This window comes from Delphinapterus leucas, chromosome 11 (assembly GCF_059928025.1).
Source record: "Delphinapterus leucas isolate spDelLeu-1000000601 "Yukka" chromosome 11, BTC_Dleu_Yukka2, whole genome shotgun sequence".
NCBI classification, from domain to species: domain Eukaryota; kingdom Metazoa; phylum Chordata; class Mammalia; order Artiodactyla; family Monodontidae; genus Delphinapterus; species Delphinapterus leucas.
Window position 1 is genome coordinate 102550695 of NC_143139.1, and position 13037 is coordinate 102563731.

General features: G+C 63.4%; 1 protein-coding gene across 2 annotated transcripts in view; it reads left to right on the top strand.

Annotated features, from left to right (window-relative positions):
* SHANK3 (SH3 and multiple ankyrin repeat domains 3) overlaps nucleotides 1-12825 on the top strand; it is a 50841-nt gene extending 38016 nt beyond the window's left edge. For both annotated transcript variants that reach the window (XM_089921557.1, XM_022596494.3), the window contains 2 exons: nucleotides 1652-3902; nucleotides 12007-12825. In XM_089921557.1, coding sequence (XP_089777683.1) covers nucleotides 1652-3902; nucleotides 12007-12598 — 2843 coding nt within the window. In that variant the 3' untranslated portion in view covers nucleotides 12599-12825. The remainder of the gene's footprint in view (nucleotides 1-1651; nucleotides 3903-12006) is intronic.
* The last annotated feature ends 212 nt before the right edge of the window (nucleotides 12826-13037 follow it).

The following is a 13037-nucleotide window of genomic DNA, read 5'->3' on the forward strand; positions in this document are numbered from 1 at the left end:
CGACGACGACCTCAGCCACCTTCCCGGGGGCGCTGCTGGGGGCTCAGCCCTGTGCTATAAGCTTTGAATGGCTTCACTTCGCACTTCAGTGGGAGGGGGCAGGTCTCCAGAGATGAGGAAACTGAAGTGCCAAGAGGTTAAGAGGTATCAGACAAGAAGTGGCAGGGCTGGAATTCAAGCCTTATCTTAAACAAAAGCTCCCCCATGCCCCATGCCCCTTGCTGAGCCGGCGGGTAAGAGCCCTTATGCAGGACACACGCAAACAGTGCCGGGTGGGAGGCCTGGTGAGCACTGTGGTGGCCAAAGGAGGAGGTGGTTGGGAACAGGCAGTCTGCATCGTCGTGAGTTCATAAAAATGGGACCAAGCCCAGAGTGAGGCCAGGTGTAGATTCCCAAAGGCTTGTTCCAGAGACCTGTGTGTCAGCACTGAGGAGCCACCCCTCCACTGTCCTTGGATCGGGCTGCCTTACACCTGCAGCCTAACCGAACACACCTGCAGCACAGGTGTACGCATTGTGTACACAGGAACACTCGGGAGGCCCTGCCCTGTCCTAGCTGGGCGGCGGGACAGTGGGGGCTCTGAGCGCTCCAGCCCTGACCCTGCACAGGTCCTAATGACAAGCTGAGTGCGGCAGGAAGTAGGGTTCACTTTCAGTCCATGTTGTTCATGAGAGAACTGGGGCATAGAGGGGCTCAGGGCCTGGCCTGGGGTCACACAGCCCATAAGGAGTGAAACTAAAACACGTGTCAGGTGCTCAGCCTGCCATTCCACTGCTGCCCGCCCTCCCTCCTGGCCAGCCTTTCTGAATTTCCGCCACTAGGGCTATGGCAGTGACCTCCTGGCAGCCTCCCCCAGTCCAGTGCCCGTCGGTCTCTGGGGTAGAGCCTTTCAGGACTTCTCTTTACAAAGCCTCCCTCACCTGGGCATCGGCTCTCTCCCCGGCCACAGCCCTGCTGCCCCCTTGTCCACAGCGCGTCACTCCTGCTTGGGAGAGTTCCCGCTCATTTCTGACCATCTCCCTTCTTCCCGCCTCCGGTTGCCACCAGGGCCTCCCAGTGACACCTGCTTGTTCCACTGCTGGTGGTTCTGAGATGAGGCCTTGCGCAGTCTTGTGTGTGAAGGCCTGTGCCAGCCACCCCCTGGCCCTTCTCTGCAGTTCTGTCCCCACGACTGGGGTTGGGGGTGGGGCTGCCCCTGCCCTTCTGCGGTGTTGACCTTGGGCTCTCTCTATGTACCCAACCTGAGTAGGCAGAATTTGGGTCTTCTGTCACAGCCTCCGCTGGGGTGCCCTCCTCTCCGCTATATCTGAACGGATACCTCTCCCCAGTCTCCACAGGAGCCCTCCCAACCCGGCGGGGACGAGCCCAGACTGGGGATCTTGCTTAGATCCCCTGCTCTGGGATCCCCGCGTCTCCCCCTGATCTCATACTAGCGCCCAGGCCCACCCTGACTCTGTCCTCTGGCTGGCGGCCAGCACTGCCCGCGGATTAAGAAGGCGCCTTGGCGTCCAGGACCTTGGCTGCCCTGGGGTGGGGGTGGGGGGCGGGGCCGGCCTCTGCGGACGGGGAGGGCGGGCGCCTGGGTCAGGAGGGGCCTCCTCGAAGGCCCCTGGCTCCTGGGCCGGGCTCACCGGGGCCCCTCTGTCCGCAGGGGAAGATGAGAAGCTGGCGTCCTTGCTGGAGGGGCGCTTCCCGAGGAGCACGTCGATGCAGGATTCAGTGCGCGAGGGCCGAGGTATCCCGCCCCCGCCGCAGACCGCACCGCCGCCCCCGCCCGCACCCTACTACTTCGACTCCGGGCCGCCCCCCGCCTTCTCGCCGCCGCCTCCGCCGGGCCGCGCCTATGATACCGTGCGCTCCAGCTTCAAACCCGGTCTGGAGGCGCGCCTCGGGGCGGGCGCCCCGGGCCTGTATGATCCCGGCGCGGCCCTGGGGCCGCTGCCCTACCCGGAACGGCAGAAGCGCGCGCGGTCCATGATCATCCTTCAGGACTCGGCGCCCGAGGCAGGCGACGTCCCCCGGCCCCCGCCAGCGGCCACTCCGCCGGAGCGCCCGAAGCGTCGGCCGCGGCCGCCCGGCCCCGACAGCCCTTACGCCAACCTCGGCGCCTTCAGCGCCAGCCTCTTCGCGCCGTCCAAACCTCAGCGCCGCAAAAGCCCGCTGGTGAAGCAGCTGCAGGTGGAGGATGCGCAGGAGCGCGCGGCCCTGGCCGTGGGTAGCCCTGGCCCGGCGGGCGGCAGCTTCGCCCGGGAGCCCTCCCCGACACACCGCGGGCCTCGGCCGAGCGGCCTCGACTACAGCCCCGGAGACGGCCCCGGGCTCGCGTTCGGCGGCCCGGCCCCAGGCAAGGACCGGCGGCTGGAGGAGCGGCGGCGCTCCACCGTCTTCCTGTCTGTCGGAGCCGTCGAGAGCAGCCCTCCTAGCGCAGATATGCCCTCCCTGCAGCCCTCCCGCTCCATTGACGAGCGCCTGCTGGGGGCCGGCGCCACCACCGGCCGTGACCTGCTGCTGCCCTCCCCTGTCTCCGCTCTGAAGCCATTGGTCAGCGGCTCGAGCCTTGGGCCTTCGGGCTCCACCTTCATCCACCCGCTCACCGGCAAACCCCTGGACCCCAGCTCACCGCTGGCCCTTGCCCTGGCTGCCCGGGAGCGGGCTCTGGCCTCCCAGGCGCCTTCCCGCTCCCCCACACCTGTGCACAGCCCTGACACCGACCGCCCTGGGCCCTTGTTTGTGGATGTGCAGGCTCGTGACACTGAGCGAGGGCCCTTGGCCTCCCCAGCCTTCTCCCCGAGGAGCCCCGCCTGGGTTCCTGTGCCTGCTCGCAGGGAAGCCGAGAAAGCTCCCCGGGAGGAGCGGAAGTCACCGGAGGACAAGAAGTCCATGATCCTCAGCGTCCTGGACACATCCCTGCAGCGGCCAGCCGGCCTCATCGTCGTGCACGCCACCAGCAATGGGCAGGAGCCCAGTGGGCTGGGGGCCGGAGAGGAGCGCCCGGGCACCCCAGAGCTGGCCCCGGCCCCCACGCAGTCGGCTGTGGTGGCAGAGCCCCTGCCTAGCCCCCGGGCCCAGCCCCCTGGCAGTACCCCGACAGACCCCGGGCTGGGCCAGGGCAGCTCAGAGGAGGAGCCAGAGCTGGTATTCGCCGTGAACCTGCCGCCGGCCCAGCTGTCCTCCAGCGACGAGGAGACCAGAGAGGAGCTGGCCCGCATCGGACTCGTGCCGCCTCCTGAAGAGTTTGCCAATGGGGTCCTGCTGGCCACCCCACTCCCTGGCCCAGGTCCCTCGCCCGCCACGCTGCCAGGCCCGGCCTCAGGGAAGCCGAGCAGCGAGCCGCCCCCTGCCCCCGAGTCTGCAGCGGATTCGGGGGTGGAGGAGGCCGACACGCGCAGCTCCAGCGACCCCCACCTGGAGACCACGAGCACCATCTCCACAGTGTCCAGCATGTCCACCCTGAGCTCGGAGAGCGGGGAACTCACCGACACCCACACCTCCTTCGCCGACGGACATACTTTTCTACTCGAGAAGCCACCAGTGCCTCCCAAGCCCAAGCTCAAGTCCCCGCTGGGGAAGGGGCCGGTGACTTTCAGGGACCCGCTGCTGAAGCAGTCCTCGGACAGCGAGCTCATGGCCCAGCAGCATCATGCCGCCTCCGCCGGGCTGGCCTCTGCTGCCGGGCCTGCTCGCCCTCGCTACCTCTTCCAGAGAAGGTCCAAGCTGTGGGGGGACCCCGTGGAGAGCCGGGGGCTCCCCGGGCCCGAAGACGACAAGCCAACTGTGATCAGTGAGCTCAGCTCCCGCCTGCAACAGCTGAACAAAGACACCCGCTCCCTGGGGGAGGAGCCGGTTGGCGGCCTGGGCGGCCTGCTGGACCCTGCCAAGAAGTCGCCCATCGCGGCAGCTCGGTGAGCAGGGCGGTGTGGGGAGGGTCCTGTCCCCTGTCCATGCCCACCCCGTTCTTCCTCTTGTCCTTCCATGGTTCCCTCTGTTCCTTCTCCACAGCCCGTGCTGTCCCCTCCCTCACCTGTCCGTGGCACCCATCCCTGTGCTTCTCCCGTCCACATCTCTGTCCTTTATCTGGCCTTGCTTTACCTGTCTGAGACCGAAGGCTCTTTCAGCGATCTGAAATATCAGGGGTTCTGTTTTCTCTGTCCCTGTCGGTGCTGGCAGTGGGAGCTGGGCACCCACCGGAGACCCAGGCTGGCCATGAACGCCTTCACAGCCCTGCTGGAGGCTCCCTGCCCCGGGGTCCCTGCGCTTTCACTCTCACACCTGACGTAGCTGCCTCTACTACCATCGGGTCGTTCTCTGGTCCACACTCAAGTTGCGGCTCTCCCCCAGCCCCACCCCAGCTACTTGGCTTCTCTGTGGCCACATGGCTGTCCCACGTGGCCGGTGCCATCGTTCCTCGCTTCCTTTCGTAGCTGCCTTGCTTCCTTTTGAAACCTGGAGTACACTGGATCCTTTTCCTCTTAGGACCCACCACCGGTTTCCCGTTTTCTGCCCCGGAAACATTTCTGTTCAGTCTCTCAGCACCGCCTCAGAGTCTCTCAAGCACAGATCCCTGTGCGTGCTTTTCAAAGTGCATCAGGAAGCCATTCTTGGGCGGAAATCATGCCGTTTTTCTGTACCTCCGTCAGCTCTCTCTTCTCCATACCTTACCCGTTCCTCTGTCCTCCCCGCCCACTTCCTACACAAGGTGGGGACTTAAAGAGGCTGCATGGTGCCCTGGAAGTGGGGGGAGGGGCCGAGCAGGGGGCTGGGGTGCTGCTCTGGCTGGGCAGACGCTGCCAGAGCCTCTGGGCTCATCCCTTGGCCCTTTCCTTGAGGACCTCATTCCCAAGGCTCCGCCCCCAAGGGGTGCCTCCTCGGGCCGGTGGGCTCCAGGCTTGCTGGCGGGAGAGCTGGTTCCTGCCCATGCGTGGTCTGAGGCAGAGCTGGTCATCCCCTGGCCAGCCCTTGTCTGCCTTTGCCTTCTGTGCCCCGTAGCCCTCCCCCACCTCTGGCTTTGTGGGTAGCACTTGGGTTGCCACTTCCTGAGTCCTTCTCGCCACCCTGAAGACCAACCTAGTGAGTCTTTTCTGCCAGCCTTGGGAGGCAGAGTTCACAGAGCAGTGAGGCATCCAGGTCTTGCGCACAAGGGCTTGTCTCATCTACTTTCTTCCAGCTGAGGACTCGAAGGATAAGTGGGGGCTCGGGAGACGAGTGACGCCTCTCCTGCGTGGTTGGGCAGCGCTGCCCTCCGGCTCCCGTCACCCCAGGCTTGCGCCGGGGCCCTCCCCTTTTCACCTCTTCCAACTCCCAGTTGAATGTGAAAGCCCTCTTCCCAGCAGGGCGATGTTTAAAGTGCCCTTCGAGTGGGTGTCAGGGGTGTGGCCAGGAGTGTCCAGCTGCAGTGAGCAGCCCAGGTCCTGGGCCTCTGTGGAACAGAGGGCGGGGATCCCTGATGCAGCCTGGACCAGTCCCCATCTTCACTCTCTGTCTCTCCCCCCTCCACCAGCCCTTCCTTGCCTCTGTGCCCCTTGGTCCTGATGAAAATTAAAGCCATTGACAGCGGGTAGCACAGTGCCCGGCACAGCGCAGGCCTCAATAAAACATTTGCTAAACGGACGAAAGAACAAAGCTAAACGCAAGTGCTGTCTTTTGTGACTTGAGGTCTAGGGAGGTGGCTTAGGACAAATGCCACAGAAGGACAGACGCTTGGTTGAGGTTTGCTGGTTGTCGAGCCCCTTGGCCGAGCTCAGGAGAGCCCCGGTGTTGCCTTAGCTCTGCTGCCTCCTGTGGTGCAGCTGGCCGTCACAGGGCAGGAGGAGGTGGTCTCTGGGCTGGACCTGCCGCCACGTCCCTCACGGTCGTCCTCAGCGTTTCCCCTTTGTCACGACGAGGCGCTCTTGGCCAGTGGGTCTGGGTCATGCCAGAACCTGTGTTTGTTTCCTTTCTTGGAAGTGGTGTGGGGGAGGGGCAAGGCCAGCAGTTCCAACCTGTACATCCCATCTGTCCTGCAGGCCCACGGGAGAGTGAGCCTCTTTCCCTCAGGAGTTCCTGCAGAATCCCGGCCTCCGATTGGCTTCGTGTGGATCCCCTGCCTCCCCTGAAACGGTCACTGGGGTCAGGGAGGCATAGGGCTACTGTTGGCCAGGCCTGCCTCATATGCTATCCTGGGAGCCAGGGCATGGGGTCAGCCAGAGCTACCGGATGGGTGCTGAGTGAGGGGGGCGGGTATCCAAAGGAACATCAGGTGCTGTTCCCAAAGGTGCCAGATGCTGGAGAGCCTAAAGCAAGAGACTCCCTGTGCCATGGCATTCGCCAGCTTTAGCACCTTGCTTTGTTCCCTGACATCGGCCTGGGGTCAGGGGGCCCTGGATCCCCACCCTCAGCAGATTGCGTCTGAGTTTGTATTCTTGGACAAACTACTTAACCTCAGTGAACTTCAGTCCCACCCCTGTGAAATGGTGAGGGTGACCAGGCCCTCAGGCGGGCCGGTAGGAGGACTCTTAGGGTCCTTACGGGAAAATGAGTGCTCTGCACTGGAAAAGGCCAAGTCACGTTACCTCCTCTTCAGAGCCATTCTGTTCGATGGATAATAATAGAATCTCCATTTTCCGGACGATAAAATTGAGCTTCTAAGGAGATCCATTCCAGCCAGCAGATGGTGGCATCTGACCTCAGGCCCCACTCTCTGTCCCCTGGAATCTGGGGCCTCTGTCATTCAGCCGCTTCTAGTGACAGACACTGTGTTTATGTGCCGCAGTTCCCCTCACACAGAAGTGCGTGTGTTCATTCTGTAGACCGCACCTTTGTCTATCAGTCAGGTGTGTAACAGACAGCACGTGGATTCTGAAATCACCTGCAGTTGAGCCCAGCCAGTGCCGCTTGAGAGGCCCAGCAGCTACCCGTCTGCCCTGCGCTTCCATTGCCACTTCCTTCTACATTTCCTTCTGCTCCTGTTCACACTTCCTTCTTTCCTTCCGTCCTCTTACGCGCCCCTTCTTGCCCTCGGACCTGGGTGGAACCATGGCCCCCGGAGTGGGCCCCACTGCCTGTCCTGGACCCTTTACTTCTGGCCCCTGGCAGGCGGCTGAGCGGAGATGCTGTGGCCACGTCCAGTCAGCCCCGCACGTGGCCGGCAGTGGCTGTGTTGCCCATCGGCGCTGCTGGGCAGCTCTTGTCTTGCCGCCAGCGGCGGCTAGAGTCTGACACTCATTTCTCACACAGCGATAAAAGTGCTAGTGATACTGTCTTTCAGAGACATGTCCAAAGTGCAGGAAGTTCTGATGTCCAGCGGGGTTGTTTCCTTCCCAGGATGGATCCTAGCTGAAGCCCTAGGGCAGTTGGCACGGCCACCAGTGGGTCACGCCCCTGTGCCTTGTCCACTGGCCCCCCCCCCCCGTGTTCCCTCGCGGGCCTGCCCCTCTCCTCACGCGACAGACACCACCAGAAAGGAATCGCTTGCTCTGCCCACCTTCCTCGCTGGCAGCTCAGTCTAGGCTCCGGCGTCCTTCCCCCGCAAGACACTCTGCAGCCCGAGGTCTAGGAAGATCCCAGAAGGGGAAGGGGACGTTACCCCTTATGTCATGGACTTGAAGCACCTTGTGGAAATGGCACTGGGGCATCCGGAAGGCCCATGGTCTTTGGCTTTTTGGAACTTTGATCCCAGACCATCCACCTCTTTATGCTTCTGGCTTTGGGTCTAGCCTGATAGGCAGAACATTTGTCTGTTCAGAGCCCCACATCTGCTCTGAACTCCCTTTGTCTTCCAGACCCCACGGGTGGTCTGAGGGGCACATGTCTCTGAGCCCCACAGCAATACTCAGTTTTGCTGTGGCCCTCAGTTTTACACCTGTCTGACCGTCACATCTGATGTTACAGAAAAAAGTTCATGGCGAAATAGCTTTGGAAACCCAAAGTTGACGAGGTTTCTTTCCTGCAGTACTTCTCAGAACTTTTGATGTGCTGTGTGCTGTGGTCTCCGACAGCTTCTTTAGTAGATCACTAATTCGCATCCCACAGAAGATGCACGTTTCTGCGATGGTGGAGAAACCCCGCCCTGGGGACCTACTGTGAGCTTTGTCCTGCTAGCCCATCTGACAGGGATCTGGATAAAGCCATACATGACTGCAGGTGCCTCAGGGCTTGTTCTTTTGAAACTGGACCTGTTGTTTGCCGGCCAGTGCAGGGCACAGGGGCCAGGATGTGCTCTGTCCTTGCGGAGGTCCTCACAGGTTGGGGACCTGTGAGGTGTGTTTTTGCAGGAGATGTGATCAGGGCTTCAGGAGTTCACGGAACTCTGCTAGGGGAGCGGGAAGGGGTCACAGAGGAGGGGTCATAGGGGCATCTGGGTGCATCAAGGTTGGAGCCATGACCTAGTGTGGGTGGTGAGAAGTTAGGGCTGGAGTGAGACACAGAGACCAGAGAGAGTGCAATGGGACGCTCACAAGCCCATATATAGTTTGTGCTCCTGTTGAGGATTATTTCCGTTAATGAGGTTCTTAAATTTCAAAAGGCCACAGACCTAGACCTGCCCTGCGTGAGTGCAGTGGCAGAAGGCGCCAGGCAGGGACCAGGGCTGGAGTGGGCTTTTTCTTGCCTGTTGGCACCAATGGGTTGACAGGCAGTCGAGCCTGAGAGTGACATGTCACATTGTTTTATAACACTTTTTTTCAGTGCATATTGTGTTCCTGGCTTTGAGCTAGGCACCAAGCGTCAAGGATAGCAATTAGGAAGTGAGATGAAAGGTCCCGAGTGAGAGCGCGGAAGGTCTGGGTCCAGAGGTGGCTGCGGGCGAGGAGGGCCAGGGTTAATGCTGGGAGGTGGTGGCGCGTCGGCCATGGCGGGGAGGATGGAGCGGCTGATGGCGGCTCGCAGGCCTCTGGTGTGGGCAGGACTGGGGCGAGGGAGAGCATGTTTGGAGACCCCAGGAGAGGTCTGGGGAGAGTGGCTTGGCTTCACATGTGGCATTCTTGGGCACATCGGTCACAGGAAAGGGTGGGAGTGGGTGACACGGCCTGGGAGAAAGTGCAAACTAAGAGGGGAGCCTATCTAGGAAGGAAGAGGTAGAGGAGAGGGTGCCGGGCGAGGGGTGGTGGGGCAGGAGCAGACCTCACTGGCCGAGGAGTCACGAGGAAGCAGGCAGTGCAAGGTTCAGACACTGGTGGCAAAGTTGCTGGGGAGTGTGGAGCCTGGCTGAGACGTCTGGGAAAGACCGGAAGGCGTCCAGGGGTGCTGTGCCTCGTGAGGTACCACATGTTAGAGAGTGGGTGGCCCAGAAGCCCTCTGGGAGGCTGGCAGGGGTTGTGATGTGGCCATGCCGTGGTCAGAGCCTGGCTGGGGAGGCCGTCAGACAGCTCAGAGTGGTGATGGACAGCAATGGCTCTGCAGAGGTGGTGTGGGAACATGTGGACCTTGACCATGGACACTCCCGGGGTGCTTGGCCTGGGACAATGTGGGAAGTGCCCTGTTCCCCAAGAGGAAGGGGAGAAGCAGCAGACGTCTGGGCCGTGGGCATCCCTGGCCACTCCCTGCTATGCCCTGGGGCCTTGGGAGGGCAGCCTTAGGATTGTGACCCGCCCTCTCCCCTGCACTCCGCTGGATCAGTCCCTCACTCATGGCACCTCCTGGCACCAGCCCTAGCCTCTGGCAGGTGCCCACCTCCCCACACCCAGTATCTCCCCTCGGCAGGGTCTCCCTGGTGCTTCTGAGCTAGTCTGCCCTCATCCTAGGCCTCCAGCTCACCCCCTGCCAGGGCTCCAGACCGTGCTCCAGGGGACTCTGGGGGTGGGCCACGCAGAACTGCATCCCGAGATGCAGGTCCCCATGCCAGGGTGGGATGCTTGAGGCCCCGGGGTGCGGGAGGGGAGTGCTGTACTGGGCCCAATCCCCCAGCACTGCCCCCTCGCCCTCTCCCTAGCAATCACGACCACTTGGGCACCTACCACCTCCTTGGCACCCTCCCCCACCCTCCACTGCCGCCCCACTTTGCTCCGAAACCCAGGCGGTACCGTGGAGGTCAGATGTGGGAGAGGGGAGGGTCTCTTCCGGTGATCGGTGCCTGTTCCTTGAGCCCATCACCCCAGGCGTCCTTTGAGTCCCTCTCTGCTGGGTGGGGGAAGCGTGGTCTGGCCTCTTCAAGAGGCTCTGCTCTGGGTCTGAGCAGGTGGGCGAGGCAGCAGGGACAGAGGCTGAGGAGAGGGAGCCAGTGGAAGGCAGTGGAAACCAGGCTGAGTGGGAGGGACAGAGTTGGGTCTCCAGCGGGAGGCTCACCTTGCACGGCTGAGACAGGAAGAGACCAAACCTGCTTTCAGGGGAGGAGGGATGCTCAGGGTGCCCGTGCAGTGTGGGACAGGTGCCAGTCAGGGTAGCACAGAGGTGGGTGGGGGAACCCAGGGGAGGGGTCCTTAGCCCAGTGTGGGCAAGGGCAGGGAGAGGGAGGTGCGATGGCAGCTGGAGAGAGGCCCTTCAGGCAGCAGCAACACAAGGGGACACGAAGCATCCCCAAGTGCCAGGGGTCTGCTGAGCAGCTGCCACGCAGGGCTCTTAGTAAAGCCTGTGGGTGGACACCCCTGTGGTCTGCACTTCACAGACCAGAGGACAGCTCACAGGCAAGCAGGAGCCCACCCAGCTCTGCCCACGTCGTGCCTGCACTTTCCTTCCTCCGGCAGCTCCAGATGTGCTCCCTTCCATCGCACCTGGGCCCACTGCACCTGAATCCCTCTCTTACTGGGTATCTGGCCAGGGGGTCCCTGCACCTGGCTGCCCTCACTGTGGTCGTGACTGGGGGCCATGTGCCTGCTTTGAGGGCCTGGGCCGCTAACACTCTCTCTCATTGCTCTCTCCCGCCCATCTGCATGTGGCTGCTCTGTCTAGCTGCGCGGTGGTCCCGAGCGCCGGCTGTGTAAGTGAGCATGCCCATCCCATGCCTCTCACTGTCTGTGCGCTGCACCTGCCCGCCTGGATCTCTGCTCTGCGTGGCTTCATGGGGCTTTGGTGCCACTGACGGCCCCATGAGGCTTCCCGTGGCCACAGTAGGGGATAGGGAAAGAAACGGGGTGGAGGTGGCATGGGATCTAGGAGTGGGTTTTCTCTGGAGGAGTTCCCCCAGCCAGGCCTCCCACCATGGCCATGCTGGGGGGCGTGGCGGGGCTGAAGACCTGGGGTCCTATCAGGTGATGCTGGGAAGTGAAGACCCATCTGTGTGTGTGTGTGTGTGTGTGTGTGTGTGTGTGTGTGTGTGTGCGCGTGCACATGTGCTGCTGTCACTGTCGTGAGCAGGCCACTGCCACTCCTGCCACTGCTGCTGCATGTATGTAACACACGTGGGTGCTACCGCTGCTGCTGTGCGCTGTCCTGTGCGGGGAGGCCGAGTGTCATGGGTGTGTTGCTGCCTCATGCCTGCCCTGCACGTGCCGCCGCTCTGTGTGGGTGTGAACGCCGCCTCGTGTCTGTCTCAGACCTCATGGACTTGTTCCGTCTTGTGCTGCCACCAGCCTGTACCACGACTCAGCCAGCCGTGTGGCCAGCCCAGGTCTTTCTGGGTCCCCTCATGATGACAGAGGGGGAAGTGGTGTGTGGGAGAAGTGGTGAGGGGTCTTGCCGGAGTCTTACTCTCCAGGGTGTGGGTGGACGGGGCAGTGTCCAGAGCTGGTGTCCCGGGCTGTCAGAAATGCGGTGGGAAGCCCTTTGTCCCAGCGGCTGTCTTTCCTCTGGCAGCCTGCTCTTGGAGCCCGCAAAGAGTGGAGGGGGCCAGGGGTTTTACTCCTCGTGGGCCGCTCAGTCTAGGGCCCCGCCTCCCCCAGCAGGGCACTGGCTCTGAGTCTGAGGACCAGGCCAGAGTAACCACAGGACCCTACCCTCCTTTCTTCCTCTGGCCCTAAGGCTACCCACCGAGTCCCAGGCCACCCCCTCCCGCCCCCACCCTCCCACAGTCCTCCTGGCCGCTGGCCCCCGCCCCTCCGCCCACCCCCACCTGGCCTAGTACCCCTCACCTGGCCCTGACCCCCTCTCCCTCCGCAGGCTCTTCAGCAGCCTCGGTGAGCTGAGCTCCATCTCAGCGCAGCGCAGCCCTGGGGGCCCGGGCGGCGGGGCCTCCTACCCGGTGCGGCCCGGCGGCCGCTACCCAGTGGCGCGGCGCGCCCCGAGCCCAGTGAAGCCCGCGTCGCTGGAGCGGGTGGAGGGGCTGGGGGCGGGCGCGGGGGGCGCGGGGCGGCCCTTCGGCCTCACGCCCCCCACCATCCTCAAGTCGTCCAGCCTCTCCATCCCGCACGAGCCGAAGGAGGTGCGCTTTGTGGTGCGCAGTGTGAGCGCGCGCAGCCGCTCGCCCTCGCCTTCGCCGCTGCCCTCGCCAGCGCCTGGTCCCGGCCCCGGGGCCCCCAGCCCGCGCCGGCCCTTCCAGCAAAAGCCCCTGCAACTCTGGAGCAAGTTCGACGTGGGCGACTGGCTGGAGAGCATCCACTTGGGCGAGCACCGCGACCGCTTCGAGGACCACGAGATCGAGGGCGCGCACCTGCCGGCGCTCACCAAGGACGACTTCGTGGAGCTGGGCGTCACGCGCGTGGGCCACCGCATGAACATCGAGCGCGCGCTCAGGCAGCTGGACGGCAGCTGACGCCCCCCCGCCCCCCACGCCCGCGCCCTGCCGGCAGGGTCCCCCACCTCCGCCCCCGGGCCGCGGGCTCGGCCCGCCCCCTAACCCCCACCCCAACGGCGCCCGGGCCAGGAATGTTGCATGAATCGTCCTGTTTGCTGTTGCTCGGAGACTTGCCCTGTACATTGCTTAGTGCCCTCCCAGGCCGTCGAGCCCCACCCAGCACACGGTCAGGAAGGGCGCGGGCCGTGGGGCGGGGGGGGGGGGGGTGGGGGGGCTGGAGCGGGAGGGGGTTGGGGACGGGGGTGCTCCGGCCTGACCATCTCCCGCTCAGCTCCTGGTGGCTACTTTCGCAGAGGGGGGAACCTAGTCCAGCATGCAAGGTCAAGACACACCTTGGTGACTCGGGGGGAGGGGGGAGACATTGGGGTTCTCGGTTGGGGGCCAAGGAGCCCCCCTG